The following is a 17,612-nucleotide window of genomic DNA, read 5'->3' on the forward strand; positions in this document are numbered from 1 at the left end:
CATTCTGGCGAATTGCCCGATGACGCTGGATGCAATTACCAGCGAAACGTCGTACTCAAATTGTAAATGTTGTGGTTTCACGCTTCAACACACCGGTGGGCTAAAGCAGTGAACTATTTGTCTTTTGTCAACGTGACACTTTTTTACTGATTGGCCGTGTCGGGTGGTGGAGGGTTACGACACATTTATAAATAACGCGATCTAAACCCTAAAATTGTTGATTATGAATAAATAACAGATGTATAAGCGGATAATGCCTCCACATATAATCCGTCTCTCCCCATCAAAAATAAATTGAATCAAACCAGCCTTCTGGCAGCGCGTAACTTGAGCAGCACTGATTCGATGCGAGCACAACTCCGGCCCGGCTCCGACACCACGCGGCATCTCGGGTTGGCAAAGGCCGCAGACGTTCGTGCCGGTACTCACAGCCGTCCATCCAGAAGATGATGGGAGGGGGAAGCCCATCGGGCGGGTTGCAGGGCAGTACGGCGGAGGAGCCCTCCATCGCCACGACAGGCTCCAGGTTCTCACGGGGCCACAGCGGGGCACCTGGAGGACACAGACAAAAGATAAAGATGACCCGTGTAGCCCGAACAGACTTTTTGGGGCAAGTGCTGTCGCGCGAGCACCTGTGAAGGGTGGCACGGCGCACGAGCGGGGGGTGGGAGGTGGCCACCACGCCCGGCCGCGTTTGCCTCCCCAGTGGCGATGTTTACGTGCCGCACCAGGTACTCGTTTTAGACTGAGTCGACCTAGGGGAAGTCCAGGACCGGTTCAGATATTCGTCGTGAACGGGAACTCTGGCCGCCGGGTTCGTAGAGCAGCATACTAATTGCGACACTGCCGTTCCCCATACACGCACGCACGCACACACAAAGACACACAAACAGAAACTTTATTTATCCTTTAGTATGAGCAGACTATTGTTGTGTTTCTGCATACAAATAAAATAAGTTTTAGTCCCTCGCCCTTTTGGCTGGAACGCAGAGAACTCTGAGCCTCAAAAAAGGTGAATGTTATTAAAGTTGCTGTCATTTTGTGTGCTCTTACAAGGTCATATCCGCTGACCTTCTGCACCACGACAACCAATCACGACGCCCACACCCACACACCCCCCCCCGCCTGGCCCCCGAGAGCCTCAACACACGCAAAAAAAGACAGCCGGTAAAGTTTACGGCTGTGAAAAAGAGATAAATGTGCCGGTTGATATTAGTGTTTTTGTTTGTATTCTCCTCTGAAATTATTGCGAGACGAACCGGCTGTGAGAAATGTCACGGGGGGGGGATGAGCAAAGCTCGGCGTTCACCCAGCGAAGCGATGAGACTTTGCGAGCGTGTGTGTCACCTGCGCCGTGTCACAGAGGAACCGCTCGCGCTCCGTGATGCCTGCATGTCGGCTGTCAACGGTGACACGGAGAGGCCCGTGTTTGGCTGGCTCGTCGCTTCATTTCGTGTTTGGCTGGCTTGTTTTTTAAAATATTATTACCATTTTTGTATGCTTTGTTTCGTTCGAAACAACAAATCATTACCGTTCCCATCCCGTGCTAATCAGCGCACGGCCGTGGAAATAATGACCCCTAGGCCCGATCGCCAAAGTCACGTCCGGCCCACCGTCCTCGCGACTGCTACGGCGGCCCAGCGGCACGTTCGTCTGCGTTCACTCTTTTGTTAGCGAGCATCTATTAAGGTGAGACGGAAGTTTGGTAACTGACCCGTGTGTGTGTGTGTGTTCCGTCTCAACCCGTTGAATTGTACTGTATCGAGCTTCACTTCATTGCGTTGTACTGTTCTGTTTCAATGTGGCGCATTATGTTCATTGTACTGCATTGTATCATTATTAGGCGTGAGAATATGCGCCGTGAATAATGCACCCATAATGCACCACGTGCACACACACACCAGCCGGGTGGCTGAGTGGTAGGTCGCGAATTCAAATCAAATCCTGATTGGGGGATGAGTAACCCATCATCCCTTTGGGGTCGATAAAATTATTAGAGTGGGGAATGATGTGCTGTTGGATAGAACTCGCGGCCACCGAAGGAGTGTGGAATGAGCACCAATGGTACAGGGCTGTAAACCGTACATGAGCACGAGTGCCCCAAAGCTCATATGGGCACAAAGTCACGTACACGACTGTGGAGCTGTGCACGAGCCGATTTCATCGCTGCAGCCGGATTAGAACTGAACAAAAAAAAAGCATTAATCATTAGCCTCGACGGCAAAGATCCGTCCGTTCTACCAGCACCGTTTCTCCGGGATTTTTATTTATTTATTTGCCGCAACAAAACTCATTACAGTTTCATAATTTCAAAGAGGAGTGGGGGGAAAAAATGATACAGCGGCACAAACATGAGAGAATTGCCTCTGACAGCAATTCGAAAGCTAATATTCCCCCACTCACCTCCCTCCAAATCGCTATAACAGAAAGCTGGCCTCGGTGTTGGCACCAGACGCGGTGTAAATCTTGGCAGCGCAACTGTCTATTCGCTCTGGCTCGCTTCAAACGTGCGAGTCTATCTCTCCGAGCATTTTTCAATTCCCGTTTTCGTTTGAGTGAGTGCCGTTTAAGTCCCAAAATAGTACAAAAAAAAATCGATAACAAAAAAAAATGTTCTCCAACAAGATTTATCCTACTCGCCGACAGGATATTAAAAATAAAATGTCCTTTATATCTGATTGAATAAATGCATTTCGGAGAGAGCGAAAAAGTTTTAAGTTGAAATAAGCTTCGTGTGACAGAACTTATCGAGTTACACAGCACGAGCCCCCAATCGTGGCCATCCCCGAGGAACGAATCCGTTGTGGAAAATGGTCAAAGTTACGCAACGAATAAACGTCGACAGCCGGGATCGATCCACTGCTGGAAGCAGGCCTCGTCAATGTGCCGCTACCTCACACGATCCCGCGATGTAACGATCCATGCATTGCTCGGACATGAAACCGATTTCACCGCTCCATCTCCACGGTGGACGCCTTCTCGGATGCGTTCCATTCCTTGGCTGCCGCTCCGTTATTATTCTTCGTCCAACTGTCCATCATCCCTTCTGTCCGTGGAGTGTCCTTACCAGTTTGGATGGTGCCACTTAACCCGAGTATGTTCTGTGATCCACGTGTTCCTCTCTCTGTGCCTCTCAGTGCAATACCACGCGCGTGCCATTCTATTCTTCTCTGAATGCACGTCAGCGGTGGCTATTAGACGCAAACCATTCCGTTTTGGAAAAAAAACGGCGAGTTACTCGTCGCACACGAATGCAGCTCGATTAAAATTTAGGCGAGCTGTGCCTCCTACTTCCGAACGGACACTCCACCTCCGCAGCCGCGCGCGTGATAACTTAAAACCCGGTGACGCGCAGCACGCAAAGAATCGCTCCCACCGGAGCACGGGAGTAAAAATCCCAGCGCGTCGCGATACCGAGCGATAAAACACGCTCGCAGAACGAGCCTTTCAGAGGCGGCAAAATAAAAGGCAAATGAACGTTATTTTATTTCGAAAACGTAAAAGCCAATGGGCTGGTTACGCGACACAATTAAAAGCTTGCCCTTCGACGGCGATACGCAGTGGCCCGTGATTGATACCGCCCGTCGCAACACATCACCGCTTGGTCGTTTTGCCGGGCGCGAATATCGCTTCGGAAGTCCAAAGCTTCTGCTCTGATGCCTGTAGACAATTATTAATTGTCCTAATACGAAGCCTGATTAAGGCATTCCACGTACGGCCCAAATGTTATCTCGTGTAAACCTCAAACTAATGATTGTGTTTTATGTACGCCAATTACCGAATGCGCGCCCGCATTAAGGGATACACGCACTAATATCTCATGCACGCGCCATTAGCTTCATCAAACGCATGCCACTAATGATCTCAAATAACACGGCTTTCATAATCCCGCTCTCTGCCAATTGTCAATTATCTTATGCAACCTAACACGCTCCCATGTAGACCTCGCCCATCTCCATACAACCTGTCTTTTCGCTGCACAAAGATCTCCCCCCCGCCGCACGGCCTTGAGTAGGCTGCTGGGCTCACTGTTGTTAGCAAGCACTTATGAAAGCTGGAGCAGCACAGGAGGGAGGTGGTGGTGCCGTCAGCACCACGCCCGGCCGTCTTTGTCTCCCCACTGCTGACGTTTTACACACCGCACCAGGTGCTCCTTTCAAGCTGAACTGACCAAGATGAACTGGATATTCAGATATCACCGATGTCAGCCAAGTGCAGGGTTAGAACTCAGGTCGTCAGGTTCGTTGTGCAGTGTGCTAACCACGAGATCATTGCTCTTCAAATCTCATGCGAAGACAAAGATACCCCGTATGGCCTTTTATTTTTGGGGCAAGTGCTGTTCGGCGGGCACGGCACACAAAGGGGTGGGTGGCCTGCCGCCTCTGTTTCTCCAGTGGCAATGTCTACACATGTTTACACATTGCAACACGTACTCATTTGAATCGTCTTTGGGGAAGCCAGGATCAGTTTGGATAATCGCCACTGGTGTTGGCCACGAGCGGAAATCGAACTCGGGTCGCCAGGTTCGTAGCGCAGCGTGTTAAGCACTAAACTGCCGCTCCCCATCCACACACACACATTGTCACGTACGTTCTCCTGTAAAAGTAGTTGAATGCTGTCTAATCACACCTGACCTGGGATCAATACACCCAGCAGAACGACCCCGTGAGAGCCGAGTCCACACGGAGGCTGCTCCTGCGGCGGTGCGGCTCGCGGTGCGTGGATCGCGGTTCGCCCGCAAACTTTTGCGGTTACGTCTGCACGTGTGTGTGCGCAGCGACACGGCAGTGCGCGGGCAGTCCGTTGCCAATTTAACCCCTGATGGGGGGGGGGGGGGGGGGTTCAGGCGTCGCGGTGCGTCCCACTCACGTGATAGCCGCACGGTGATGTTCTCAGAGAGCGCCGTGCCGCCCTCGTTCTCCGCCGAGCACTGGTAGATGCCCTCGTAGGCCTCGGCGATGCCGGCCGCCACCATGTCGATAGTGATGGTGCCCGAGCCCTCGTGCCAGCTCACGTAGGGGTCGTCGTCCGGGTCAAACCGCCGCCCGTCCTTGCGCCACTGAAACCTGGCAGCGGCAACAGTGCGGCTCTGAGGTCAGGCGGTGGTGGTGCTGTTGTTGGTGATGATTATAGTGGTGCTGGTGCCGGTGGTTGTTCAGATGGTTTTAGTGGTGGTGGACACCCTGATGGTGGTGCTGGAGGTGATGATGACTTCGGATTGCCAATAAAGAGCCAATTACTGGACATTCAGTTGAAAGTGATTTAACAATTTAATTGCTTTGTCGGAGAGAATTGTAAATACACCCACTCTCTCACTCACCCACCACCATCAAGTTTATATTCGGGGCTGTGTGAAGTTATATGGTCTATCGTTTGGTGTTTGTAGCTGCAGTCCCTGTGGTGGTGGTGATGATGATAGTGGTGGTGGTGCTGGCAGTCATGTTGGTGGTGCTGGTGGTTTCGCTGGTGGTGATGATTGCGATGATGGTGGTGGCGGTGTTGACGATTATGGTGGTGGCTGCAGTTGTGCTGATGGTGATGGCTATCGTGGTGGAGGCATCGTTTATTGTTACGCCCGCGACCGTAAATCGCAGCCGCACGTGGGACGCTCACCCAGCAGCTACCGGCGCTGACTCATCGAGTCATAAGCGGTTCGGGGACAGACGCCGCGCGCAAAACGAAACTGCCCGAGCGAGGGAAATGAAATCAATAAATATCAGGGAGGCACGCACGGGGCGTCGCGCTGGGAACAGCCAAACAATAAAGAGAGGAAAAGAAAAAACAACGGTGTGATCGACGGCGCTGTCCCTGCGCGCATCCCTCGCAACGTGGAAAGAGGCGACGCCGCAACTTTCCGCGCACCGATGCTTGAGCCGGTAGGTCACTGCACGCTCCGTAATATTTGCGCAGGTGGCGGGGGTCACAGTCGGTGAGGGAAACTCGGCCGCGAGAACGGCGGTGAGGAATGGTGCGGCGCTGGGGCCCCGCCAGAGGTCGCAACCGGGTACCCGATACCCGTACCCTACCCGATACCCGGCTACCCGTACCCGGCCGGGTACGAGTACGGGTACCCGTTTGCGACCCTGGTGCGGCCGGGTACGGGTACGGGTAAGGAATCAAAACCTGTTTGCGACCTCTGGGCCCCGCGGAGGAGGCAGGGAGCCCACGCGGCGCGGGGGGCCAACTCCTCTCCCCCGGGTCCGGGATTTGACGCCGGGGACTGCAGCCCAGGGAACTCGGATTGTTAAAGGGGGCCCTCCCCCAAAATCTATAACAGCTATGTGCCCCTCCCAACCCCCCCTCCCCCCAAATGAAACGTAACCCTGCGCACTGTGGCTTTTGTTGTGGATCGCTGACGCACGCCCGCACGCACGGGCGCCTTGATAATTACCCTCGTATATCTCACCAACGGCAAAAAAAAAAAAATGGGGCGCCCGTGAAAAATTGATGACGCCGCAACTCTATTTAATGGACTGCCGAGCATGCAGGCACGTCCATGCCTTGCCCCAGCACGGGCCGGATTGGGGGAGCGCGTCCCGCACGGAATAGAGCCGCGCTGAAGATCGCGCGTGCGTCCTGTGCACAGACTCAAGGTGAATTATAACGCGACTGAGCGGACGCGAGAGAGAGAGAGGGAGGGAGACGTGAGGCAGGTAGACGGGCGATGGGTGAGACGGAGGGAGGTCGCTTACTTGGGCGTTGGGTTGCCTTGGCCCTCGCACTCCACCACGATGTTGTCCCGTGGGTCCACGATGTAATCCACCGGCGACTGCCGGGTGATGGACGGAGGCTGCTTAACTGCAAGATATCGACGGGTTACCAAAGTGTTGATTTTTATTATAAAAATAAGGTACCAGCATTCGAGCGGTTCGCTGGCAAACAAAAAGATCGAACACGTCCGTTCGATCATTTCCCGCACCACCATCGCCATAACCACAGTACGATCGCAAGACCATCAGCATGGTTGGCTATGCACGGTGTGAAAGAAGTTCAACATACATACAAAGTGTCTAGGTGTGGCCGCACCTCAAGTCGCTGCGTAAAACAAATATACGCACCTCAAGTCGCTGCGTAAAACAAATATATTGAGGGCATGTGAGAAAGATGACTGCTGTATTGAAGTTTGTCGAGGTGATGAACATTGTCAGAGCACAAGAGGAAGGGTCTCAGGTCCGGACTTCACCAGGGGGATTATCATTATCGTTATTGTTGTTATGCTTGTTTAACCAGGAAAGCGTCATTGAGTCTCAAGACTCTTTTTCACCAGGGTCCTGCTACATTTTTCACAGTGGGTGGCGACGATTGCTATACATTGTTCCAAAAATCAAGTGACTTGGAAAAAAATGTGGACCGTGACGCGGGCATACAATGGCCTCTCCCAATGGTGCCACGGGATTTCTAAACTTCCCCAGCGACGCGAACGGCGCCTCTCTTTTTACGGTCGATACGCCCCCACAGCGTTAACCAGGGCGGCCTGTCGGTCCCGAACCGCAAGCCTTTGGACAGCCAGGGGGAGGGAGTTTCAGGCAGCGGTGGGGACAGCAGTGGGCCAGAAGCGACCTCTTATCGAGCAGAGGTTGAACGGGGCCTTTTGCCATTGCCTTATGAAGTAATAACAAATAATATTTACAATGCCCTTTATTTAGGCCACATAGTGGGTGGTACAGGGTTCTGTGGTAAACTTGTTATACTGTCCGTCTGGGCTTCCAAGGCGCCACTGAGCAGAGTGGTGAGGTATAGCCGATTAACTGCGCAACCTTCATCTGGCAATGGATTTTATAAAGGGCCGTACGTGTTAAATTGTTATGAAGCCGGCCTCACTGAGTCTCAAGACTAGTTATTGTTAGGGCCCTACCGTTGGGATGTTTGGCCAATTCCATTTATGAATATTTGGCATACGTACCACATTATTTGCTTTTTGTTTAGATTAAAGAATCTCAAACCACGAGAAAATAACAATGTTGGGACAATGTGCTTAACAGCATTGAGGTGATACGTGGCTACCGATGGAAAGGTCAGCTCATTATATTTCATTCATACGTTTATCCTTGACAATAGAGGCAAACCATTTACAGCCCACGCAGCTTCAAATACCCGAGAATGATTGTCCCACGATGCCAAATTCACGCATTGTGGCTTAAAGACAAAGCTGCCTTGATGCCTCACACGGACACACAATGGCCTTGTTTTATATTTTAAACGTAAATGATGTTGTCCATTGTCCTTCGTGCACTGTGCAAATTGTGAATGCATCCACACACGAGTGTGTTTTTTTTACGCAGGAAATGCCACGGTAATGGTTCTACAACGCACATCAACGCTTAACGGAATTACACAGGCGATTCTGCAGTAACAGAATTATACGGGTGATTCTGCGGATTAACGAAATGACATCGCCGATTCTGCGAGGTAACGGAATGACAAATGAGATTCGGCGTTAAAGGAATCAGGCAAATGATTCTGCGGGTAAATGGAATTATGCAGATATTTCGGTGTCAGAATTACATGGCTGATTCGGCGGGATGACGCAACTACGCATGCGATTCCACGGCAATGGAATCAGTCGGGTGATTCTGCGGGTAACGGAATGATGCAGATTTCGTGGTGTCGGAATTACACGGCCGATTCTGCGGGGTGATTTCTACGGTAGTGGAACCACGAGACCGAGATGCTAGAACTCATACTTTGCGCCAACCTGCTGCATATAGCATCTACAAACCGAGGTGACGGTGTATCAATAATCATCCGATTAGCGTTCGTCGTTGTGCAACGAGTCCACAAGGACCCCCGCAGTCCCTGCAGCCACTCGAGGGCGCGACGCTCGCCCCAAAGCAAGTCAAATATAATCGATTCTTGAATTTAATTGCGACGATTCTGAATGGCGGAAATCCACGTGAATCGCGACAGGGATGAATTGTCACAACCCTTTACGGAAACCGAAAGGGCCCAAGGGATGCATTTGTAAAAATTGTGAGCCCGTCGTGTTTCCGTGCATCTTGCTGTAATCCCGTTACCGTGTGAATAGATCGCGTATTAAAGGTAAAGGGGCAGCCCTGCGATTGATTACTTGCTCTTGCCACTGCTGGCTCCGGGGCCTCCACTCAAAGCGAGCTCTCGAGAGGGCGTTTTTGCTCGATACTCTTCCAATCTGGCCAGATATTTTGGACGCGGTGGGAGTTACCTACACTTCACCCCACCGCATGTGACCTGACAATCATGAGACTAATTGTGGTGAGACCCATTTATGCTGCTGGGTAGAGCGAGGGGGGGGTAGGCGGGGGAGGGGGGGGTCAAGAAACTTGTCCCCCGCATTGTTTCAACTGCCGGGCCGCCAAGACGTCATCATATCCAATCAGAATCTTGATTCAGACTGGAGGAATCCGATGAGCTATGAAGCTCTTTTTCACAGATGTCCTATTGACACACATGTCTCCGGATTCCAAGTCGCGTGTGTGTGCTCAAGCTAATGGGCAGCATCGCCGAACCCACATATTAAAGAATTTAAAATTAATAACGCGATATTGTTCTAAGATTATCTTTTTTTCCCCCCCAAATGTGATGAATGGCTGTTGGCTGTCCCGTCACGTGTGTGCCAAACGGGCGGTGTGGCCGGGGCGCGTGCTGCGGCGTTGACCTTTGAAGCACAAGAGGGTAGGCGAAGGCAGAGGCGTTGGCCGCTAACTGGCGGAAAATAAAATTAACCGCATGATACCGACGGCAACGTGCGCGCCCCCGGCGTGCGTGACGACAAATCCGCCACTAATCCCGCACGGCGCGTACAGGGATCATCCCGCGCACGACCTTTTTTTTGCCAGATTGAATTTAAGCTTCACGTAATTCAGAATCGGATTTTAAAATGGAAGAGTCGAAAAAAAGAGAGAAACTAAGAATTTGGGACGGTGGTTCCAAATGAACGCCCAGACGGGTGAGGCCCTCACCTTGCAGTGGATTGACAAGGAAAGCGTACTGTGTGTACAGCACAGAATTGTAGTATACATGATTTGAAGCTTTCAAATCACGTATGCTGTGCTGTACACACACGTAGGTGTAGTGGTGGTATTGACGTGCGCCGACTGTGACAGTGATGGATCACGGGGCGGCGCGGGGTGCGGGGTTGGGCACGCGTTGTGGGCGTGGTGTGGACGCGCGCGCCGGGAGTGACAGATGACGAGGCGGCGCGGAGTGAGTGGTGAGGCACGATGAGATGTGGGAAAAGAGGATCGTAGCCAGCACCCGGCGATTGGTCGAATAAGTGGGTGCTCGCAGCGACGTCCGCAGGTGGGGTATAAAGGGGGACGCGCGAGAGCACTCGGGGAGAGTTACCCAGTTGAAGACCCGAAGACGGAGCTGAAGACCTAGTGAAGCCGAGTAGCTCAGTGGCGTTAGTCGCCGAGTAGCTAAGTGGATGTTGGTCATCCGAGTAGCTCAGTGGGCGTTAGTCGCCGAGTAGCTAAGTGGGTGTTTGTCACCCGAGTACTAAGTGGATGTTGGTCATCCGAGTAGCTCAGTGGCGTTAGTCGCCAAGTAGCTAAGAGGATGTTGGTCATCCGAGTAGCTCAGTGGGCGTTAGTCGCCAAGTAGCTAAGTGGGTGTTTGTCACCCGAGTACTAAGTGGATGTTGGTCATCCGAGTAACTCAGTGGGCGTTAGTCGCCAAGTAGCTAAGTGGGTGTTTGTCACCCGAGTACTAAGTGGATGTTGGTCATCCGAGTAGCTCAGTGGGCGTTAGTCGCCAAGTAGCTAAGTGGGTGTTTGTCACCCGAGATACAAAGTAGGTGTTAGTCACCTGTAACCAAGTTTGATAAAATAAAGAGTGTGTTACCCGTGAAGTCGTCTCCCGTGGAGTTACTACATTACATAGGTATAAAATAAAATAAAATTGTATTTTATTTTATATCAAAGAGTATGTAGTATACATGTTGCCTCCACCAAATTTCCGTGCGGTGTCTCGGGACTGGGGGGTGGGGGGCTCTGGGTAGTGGGGGGCTCTGGGTAGTGGGGGGCTCGGGGGGGGGGTGGTGGGGTGGGTTGGGGGGTGGGGCTCTAGTGACTGGGGGCTCGGGCTCTTGCGATACGAACCCGAAAATTGCATCGGATTTGCGCTGCGCTTCCACAGGTCCCCTGCTAATGCAGCACCACACTCCGTCTCATGTCGCCATGCAGATTGCACGGATGGAACAAAATTGGGGAAGAAGATGGACCAAGGAAAAAAAAACGGAATTGTGTGGGGCTTTTGTGTTTGGTTGCAAATAAGTATGAAATAAATAAACCCACAACGCCCCCCCCCCCGCCCCCGCTGTGTCTTATCACCTGTGCTCATGTCAGCGTCAATCTGTGGTTCCCAATCAGGGGGTTCAACACCCCCACGTCTGCCATTGGCCGGCCACCCCCCCCCCCCTGCCCCCCCATGGCTTTCATCGGAAATGTGTTTATTTATTTCTTCGACGCACCATCGCGCGAGTCACATTGCGTGTAATTGGGTGCTCAGATGGAAGCGGCAGATCTGCTTTCGTTAAACCCAAATTGGGGCTCCTTTCGAAGCGACGACGCGATGGGGACAGGGTAGCGTGTTATGAACAATCACGCCCAAAGTCGTAGCGATGAGCACGCACGCACGCACGCGCTGCGTGAGCAACAGACGGGTGCAGGAGCAAGCTGCAAGCGGGCCAGCACAACGTGCGGTCAGAGCTCCATCCCTTGCCGCGGATGACATCAACCAGCGGAGGAGGTGACAAAGGCCGCCGGGAGCGGTTTGGCTGGCCACACTAAACCCGCCGAGTCGGCCTTCGTAGGTGCTCGCTAACTGCACTTGTGACCGACAGCATGACGTGGAATCTTTTTTTTGTTTTGTTACGGGCGGATCGGTCGTTGTAAAGTTCCCGCGCTGCGGTTGTGAACGAACCTCGCTGCTGTAGTTTGATTCCTGTCCCCGTCTAACGTCAGTAATGATTATCTGAACTAGTTATGACCCCACCTCCCCCGGCTCCCCGAACTAGGTTGACTCAGCATTAAATGAGTACCTGGTGTGGGTGGCACTGGGGAGACAAAAGCAGCCGGGCATGGTGCTGGCCACACCATGTTGTACTGTCGCGGCCTTCACAGTCACTCGATAGCGGCACTTCTCTCCATTGTTAAAAGGCTCCACGGTGAATCTTTGTCTTTGTGTAAGTGGCCACATGTGTATGTGGAGTACATACGTGGCACTGCGTGTGTGTGTGTGTGCGTGTTGTTTACATGAGCGTATTGACCGGAGCGATTACATTGTGGCGAGTCACAATGGCAGAGTCCTTCGCAGCATCCTGGTGGGCGGACGCCCTGGGCAATTCAGTAAATTTTAAAAAGAATTTTTTTTTTTTGCAACGATAACAACATGAGCCAGGATAAGGCGGTTTTGAGCGGTGCAGACGCTCAAATAACTGACAGTTGGATTCACAGAGCGAAGCAACAAAGATGAAAACAAACAAAAGCCAACCGGAGCAAAGAGGCAGAAACATACGAGTCGCGATCGCGCGGTGTGTAAGAAACTCATTAGGCGTTGCTGCGAAGCATCGTGGATCATAACATGTGCACAGTACATAGACACACCCCTCCCCCCCGGTCCGTTCTCTGCCTCTACATACCGTTGTCTGCGGAGTGCTCTTGCCAACGACGTCTAGCAAACAGCAGCAATTGTAAAACGAGCCCGACTGCTGATGAGATCCAGAAAGTCAAAACCGACGCAGTGCGTTTTGCTTGCTTACACAAACGCTGCCGGATAACGTTGGTCTGGAAAGACGCCACAAAAGGGCGATGGACTAAAACACATTTTTTTTTTATTTGAATGCGGAGAGACAGAACGGAAGTTCTTATACGAAAGAAGAGTGCTGTTGAGAGTATGATCCGTCTCGTGCGCACACACACACACAAAGGGTGGACTTACCCTCTTTCATGATTTGGGCTGCATCAGAGATGGACAACAACAATGGGAAAAAGAGAGACATAGGAAAATATTAAAACGACATGAGTAGTGGAAATAGCACACACGTACGCCCAAACCAATTACTTCAAGGCAAGTAATGAAAAGTTACTGCCAATAGCCACTCAAAGTGGTTTTCTGCTCAAATTAACATTCAGTCGATGGTCATCTTCTGTTCGCAGCCCTGAGTCATCGTTGGAAATTGCACAATACTTTTACGGGGGTGCTTCTAAAAACATAGGACGAACACTGTTGGCTTCCCCACAAAGTGGTTTCAATTGTATCGACCCTGAAAGGATGATGATGGGCTAAGTCATCCCCGAGACAGGATTTGAACTCGCAACCTTCCGATTGCGAGCTGCTCGCTCTACCCCCTCGAGCCACTTGACCACCAGCGCAGCTTCTTTTCAACCGGAGATGGATGGGGCTGGTCTCCAGAAAATATTTCCCCGAACCGGAGATTTGTGGGGTTGAGTATTGAGGGGATTGGGGGACCGCCAGAAAATATAAAAGCCCTGACCACTAGAATGACATCGCCTAAAAAAAAAAAATCTATGCAGTTCAACATTCTTTATCTGACCAGGTGATCAGGCCTACTGATGTTCATTCGTAGAGATGTGAGAATGTATGGATTCATCAATTAGGATCGATTCAAACGTTTGAGGTGCGTCGTGTGTGTCGGATCAATGTATTTCGATTGAAATCGGTTCAAAGTTTATTTTTTTGCCACTGAAGGTTCAACAGTTTTTTAACGCTTAAAGAATCTATAAAAGAACACAACTCTAGATTCTACATGTACCTCAATGGAAACAACAACAAACGATCAATTTGCAAACAGAAATGTGACCCTGAATCCTTGCAATTCATGGCATCGTGCATGGCATCTCTATTCATGGCATCTCTACTCATGAGCTCTGTTGCAAGCAAGTCCTGGGTCAGCATTGTTATAACATACACACCATTTTCAGCATGATTATTCTTTCATGATAATTTAGCTGTAAGTAATTTTCAGTTTTCTATGCTGTCAACTGGACACACAAACTGACTCATCTTGCACATGGGGTTGGTGGGTTAGAGATAGGAAGGAAATCATGGACAGAGATAAAATAATCCAAACAACCAGATCCCCCTAAATTCACCTGATCTCATTGGATCTCAGAAGCTAAGGAACATCAATCCCGGTTTGTACTCATTTTGGAGACCACCAGGGCTTGCCAGGTGTTGTAGGTGTGAGGCTGAATGGTGTGGCCAGCAGATGGCTTAGTTGAGCAACACCCCCTCATATGCTACGTGCTAGGTTTTCTCACTGTTCTCAGCTTTCTTCACATACGTACAAAGCAAAACAGAAATTAAAATGAATTGGCCTATTATACCAATGTAGCACAAAGTCTTAAGTCTTAATGAGGCTACACTGGGTGAGTAATTGGCATTAGCAATTGTATGAGAGGCGTAATCTCTTGAATCCTGCCTAAAGTAGGTTTGAGGGAGCAAGTATTTGTAAAAAAAATGTTTGACATTCACTGTGTACATATTTTATATATCGTACATATTTTATATCCTTTTGCAAGTCTGGGTCATTACTGTTGGGAATCCAAACCCATCAGCCTGGCCAGGGGATGAGAGACGGATACATCTGAGAGCTCACGCATGACTACGTAAAATAAATACGTAAAAATAAATTCCACCCCCATCATCATTCACACTCGGAGGACCATGCTGTCAAACGACAAATGACTGTACAGGAACTGACATTTCTTCATAACAAGTTGTCGTTTAAATCAAAATGCAGGAATGAATTCATAATCGTGAGGGCCTTTCTCCCGTTCAAACTCATTTAATAATATCTGAAAATAATGCAAATAAATTGTTATCATTATTTTCTGCCCTTTGTCAAAACACCGCTGTAGAAAGGCCTCTTTCACATGCCGTGTCGGTTGTCAGGGGTTGTTTGACCATACTTCACCACGCTTGTCAGCGCAGGTTGGTGGTTAAGGGGGTGGTTGGAAGCGGGGGGATGGGGGGTGCCCAGGACCGGTTTGGATCTCAGTCGTAAGCCATCGAGGTCAGGTTACCGGGTTCATTCGTGCATGTGCACTATAACCACTGCACAACCCCATTGAATTAAGTGAAACAATATCATTCCCGTTAGTGATAATAGTAAAAACACTCAGGATTGCTGCGATGTAAGGATCATCCTGTCGTGTTTCCACTAATGAGGAATTCAAATGACACATTTTCACTGAACCGAAAAGTTTTCAATTTTTTTTTACTTTAACTTCATAACATACATAGCTGGCTCCGACAAAATATTTTCCATGCCCAACGAGTGAGATTACATTTTTAACTGTAACGTGCCCGGGGGGGGGGTAAGTCAACCGACGAGATGGAGCGATCAAATCAGCAGGTGTATTCATTCAGAACCTTGAATGCATCTAATTCTTGATCCTCTATTTATGTGCGTGGCACTTGACCCTTTCCCGTTCCGAGACGTCTGCAAGTTGCAGGGTGGGGTCCCGTGCACCACTGAATCTCGGAACGTGAAAGCGGCTGAGCTTTAAATTCATTTAGAGACGTTGTTACTGACCGGAGGGAACTATAGCGACCAGACCGCACTCCATGATAGTTGGCGCCAAACTGTGCCACGCACCCTCCCGTATTGCCTCGTGGGAGCCTCAGTACCAATAAAGTTATTTTATTTCGATTTAAAGCTTTCGTGACTGCAGGGATTCATCTTCTTGGTTCTTTCGGTAAAGTCACGTAGAAGGGAAATAATAAAATAATAAAAATAAAACATAATAAAATAATTCTCACGACGTTTCGGCCACAACACAAGCAGCCGTCCTCAGGTGAAGAACAGGTCTGTCGGAAAGACAGCGTCTGTTCAGAACAGGTCTGTTCAGACCTGTTCTTCACCTGAGGACGGCTGCTTGCGTTGTGGCCGAAACGTCGTGAGAATTATTTTATTATGTTTTATTTTTATTATTTTATTATTTCCCTTCAACGTGACTTTACCGAAAGAACCAAGAAGATGAAAGTTATTTTATTTTAGTTTTCCTTCCAATTTCGTTTTGATGTACCCTTTCTCTCACTATCCTGGCCGCGGTCACGTTGACAAGTTGCCGTTAATTCTGAGATTTTGTACAGCGTTGTGCGATGAAATGTCATTTTACGCGCTATTCTTAGCGGCCGCTTCATTCACCACCAAGTAAACAAAACAATCGATGCTTGAATAAAATCTCTTGGGCAGCAGAGCGAATCGTTACGCCTCCACTGTAAAAATAAAGAAATAATAAACTCCGGAGGGGGGCTTGCATCGCGAGCCGCACGCGAGCTGAAGTGTTCGCTGAGAGTTCTGCTTGACTGTGTTGTGTTGCCATCTGTAATAATTACACCACGGCAATTAAAATATAAAAGAACATTTCTAGAGACCGCGTGCTCTGTTCCTTATGAATGCATCCACGTCATGGCCACACATTGAGCCAGGCTTCACACGAAAAGAAGATAATGAATCTCACGATGCCGAATTGAGCAAAAAATGTTCACGGCGACGGTTTCGCCCCATTTCCTGGCTTTTGAAGACACGCGCCCCGTCCTCTTATCCCTCTCGTCAGCCACCGCGACGATGAGACCGAGTGACGCCCCTCTACTTGAGCCACGCCAAGGACGCGGACCGATGTGCCGCGTCGGGGACATGTCAGCACAGTCATTGTGGCACGAGGAGCGGCTCCCATCGTCAACAAGGAACCAATTCCCCATGGATGACCGTACAATCTGCCTGCCTGGGTTTGATCTTTGGCGCCTGTGACCGGGCCCTGCCGCACAGGTTCCAAACCGGCCAAGGCCTCTGCGTGCGTGTAGCAAAGACTGAGCAGGTGGGGCTTACGGGACAACCTGGACTGCAAATGTTGTGCAAGACAGACGATGACGCCACACGTCGTTGAAGACCGTGTCCGCTATCAAAGCCTTAGCGGAGGTCTGAGGGCGACGCTGCATTCTGTTAACGATGGTAGCTGCTGCCCGGCTTGGCTAAAATACACACATCTAAACCTTTCCTTCGCCACATCCTCCATCAACGTGTCTACCCAGCGCAGTCGTGCGCTTCCTCTACCTCTTGTTCCGTCGACTCTGGTGTGTGGTGACCCAGGTCAGGTTGCAAATGAGATATTATTCTGGTCTGAGGATTAAACATCGCAACTATGGCCCCCTGCTGGAAGACTAATGCCCCAGGCCACTCTTCCAAATGAGACCATCCTGGTCTCTTGAATCCGCACCTGGTTAAACAAAATAAACTTGCACTCTGTGGTCCAGCACAGGGATTGGTCGGCTGCGCAAACTGCAAACGATATTCCCAACTCTGCATGGTTATGCAATGGTCAGGAGATGGCAGTACAGCAAGTGGGATGTTGGCGTATGTGAGCTAACTGTTGAGTGATAATTGCATCGTATGTGTAGGGTCATTTTTTTCTCTCCAGCTAATACAGTTTCCTCCCACAAGCAAAACACTTTGTAAGGACTTTGACCAAGCATCCCATTGTAGCAGGACCCTCCTGAAACTTTGATGGGTAACATTATTATTAGGGGTGGAACGATTCAGCCCAGACCACCCCGGGCAATGTTGAATTGTTGCCCTCAATGTTCATGATTCAATTCAAGAAAAA

General features: G+C 50.2%; 1 protein-coding gene across 12 annotated transcripts in view; it reads right to left on the minus strand.

Moving 5' to 3' along the window:
- LOC144729367 (neuronal cell adhesion molecule-like) overlaps window positions 1–17,612 on the minus strand; it is a 211,979-nt gene that overhangs the window by 54,728 nt on the left and 139,639 nt on the right. For 11 of the 12 annotated variants that reach the window (XM_078609574.1, XM_078609575.1, XM_078609583.1 and 8 more), the window contains 4 exons: window positions 12,919–12,936; window positions 6,693–6,798; window positions 4,870–5,066; window positions 430–552 (listed from right to left, as the gene is read on the minus strand). In XM_078609574.1, coding sequence (XP_078465700.1) covers window positions 430–552; window positions 4,870–5,066; window positions 6,693–6,798; window positions 12,919–12,936 — 444 coding nt within the window. The remainder of the gene's footprint in view (window positions 1–429; window positions 553–4,869; window positions 5,067–6,692; window positions 6,799–12,918; window positions 12,937–17,612) is intronic. The other variant, XM_078609580.1, reaches the window with a different exon arrangement.

Source organism: Lampetra planeri, chromosome 32, assembly GCF_965212315.1.
Source record: "Lampetra planeri chromosome 32, kcLamPlan1.2.h2, whole genome shotgun sequence".
Classification (NCBI taxonomy): domain Eukaryota; kingdom Metazoa; phylum Chordata; class Hyperoartia; order Petromyzontiformes; family Petromyzontidae; genus Lampetra; species Lampetra planeri.